Source organism: Gekko japonicus, unplaced genomic scaffold (genome assembly GCF_001447785.1).
Source record: "Gekko japonicus isolate JY-2015 unplaced genomic scaffold, Gekko_japonicus_V1.1 scaffold2974, whole genome shotgun sequence".
In the NCBI taxonomy this organism is placed as follows: Eukaryota; Metazoa; Chordata; class Lepidosauria; order Squamata; family Gekkonidae; genus Gekko; species Gekko japonicus.
The window spans coordinates 160,393-161,165 of NW_015169875.1; the positions used below are offsets into that span (position 1 = coordinate 160,393).

Here is a 773-nt window from a genome sequence, read left to right on the forward strand (position 1 = left end):
CTCCTCCTCCTCCTCCTCCTCCTCCTCCTCCTGTGATTTTAAGTCTGGAGGTCAGTTGTAATCCCAGGGGATCCCCAGGTCCCATCTGGAGGCTGGCATCGCTAGGCCTTATACCTTGCTGAGTTCCCTCCCCAAACCCCACCCTCCCTAGGCTCTACCACCCATATCTCCAGGAATTTGTCAACTAAAAGTTGGCAACCGTATCTTCTAAATGCCTATAAGTTCTGCTGCCTGGTTCCCTGGCCCCAGTCCTGCAGAGAGACCTTGGGACCCTACAAGGCACAAGTAATGACAACTGACTAAAGCGTCAGACCAGAGTTATTTCACTGACAAAGGTCTGTGTGCGAATGACGGGACTATTGAGGTAGTCCACCTCAAGTGCCCGCTTGAAGGGAGGGTTGCCAAGGAAGGGCTGGAGTACCTAAACTGATGGCGGAGGCGATGGCCAAGGCGATGAGAGCTTCGTTCTGCATTATGACATGCTCGCTTGTCGCCATGGAAACCAGATGCTTCACTCCTTGGGCCTCTTGAATGGCTTGGACGACTTCCTGTTTGCAGAAGAAGAAGGGGCGGGCGGGGTTAATGGAGGCTTCCCAGAACGCAAGAGGTTGCCACTCACACCAGTTAGAGGAAAAGGGGTCTTCTTGCCTGGGCATGCAAATGGATGGTGACGCTGCCCTTGAACAGGATAGCAACTCTGGCTGGTCCCCCCCCCCCAGTTCCCCTTGGCCCCCGGCAACAACCGGCAGCAACGGGGAGGAAAGTTAATCCGG

The 773-nt window shown here is 55.0% G+C and overlaps 1 protein-coding gene across 1 annotated transcript in view; it reads right to left on the minus strand.

The window, feature by feature from the left end:
• LOC107115693 (rap1 GTPase-GDP dissociation stimulator 1-like) overlaps positions 1–773 on the minus strand; it is a gene marked incomplete at its 5' end in the record, with an annotated part of 45,925 nt that overhangs the window by 7,759 nt on the left and 37,393 nt on the right. Inside the window, one exon of the mRNA XM_015417450.1 lies at positions 422–548. Within this exon, the coding sequence (XP_015272936.1) occupies positions 422–548 (127 nt within the window). The remainder of the gene's footprint in view (positions 1–421; positions 549–773) is intronic.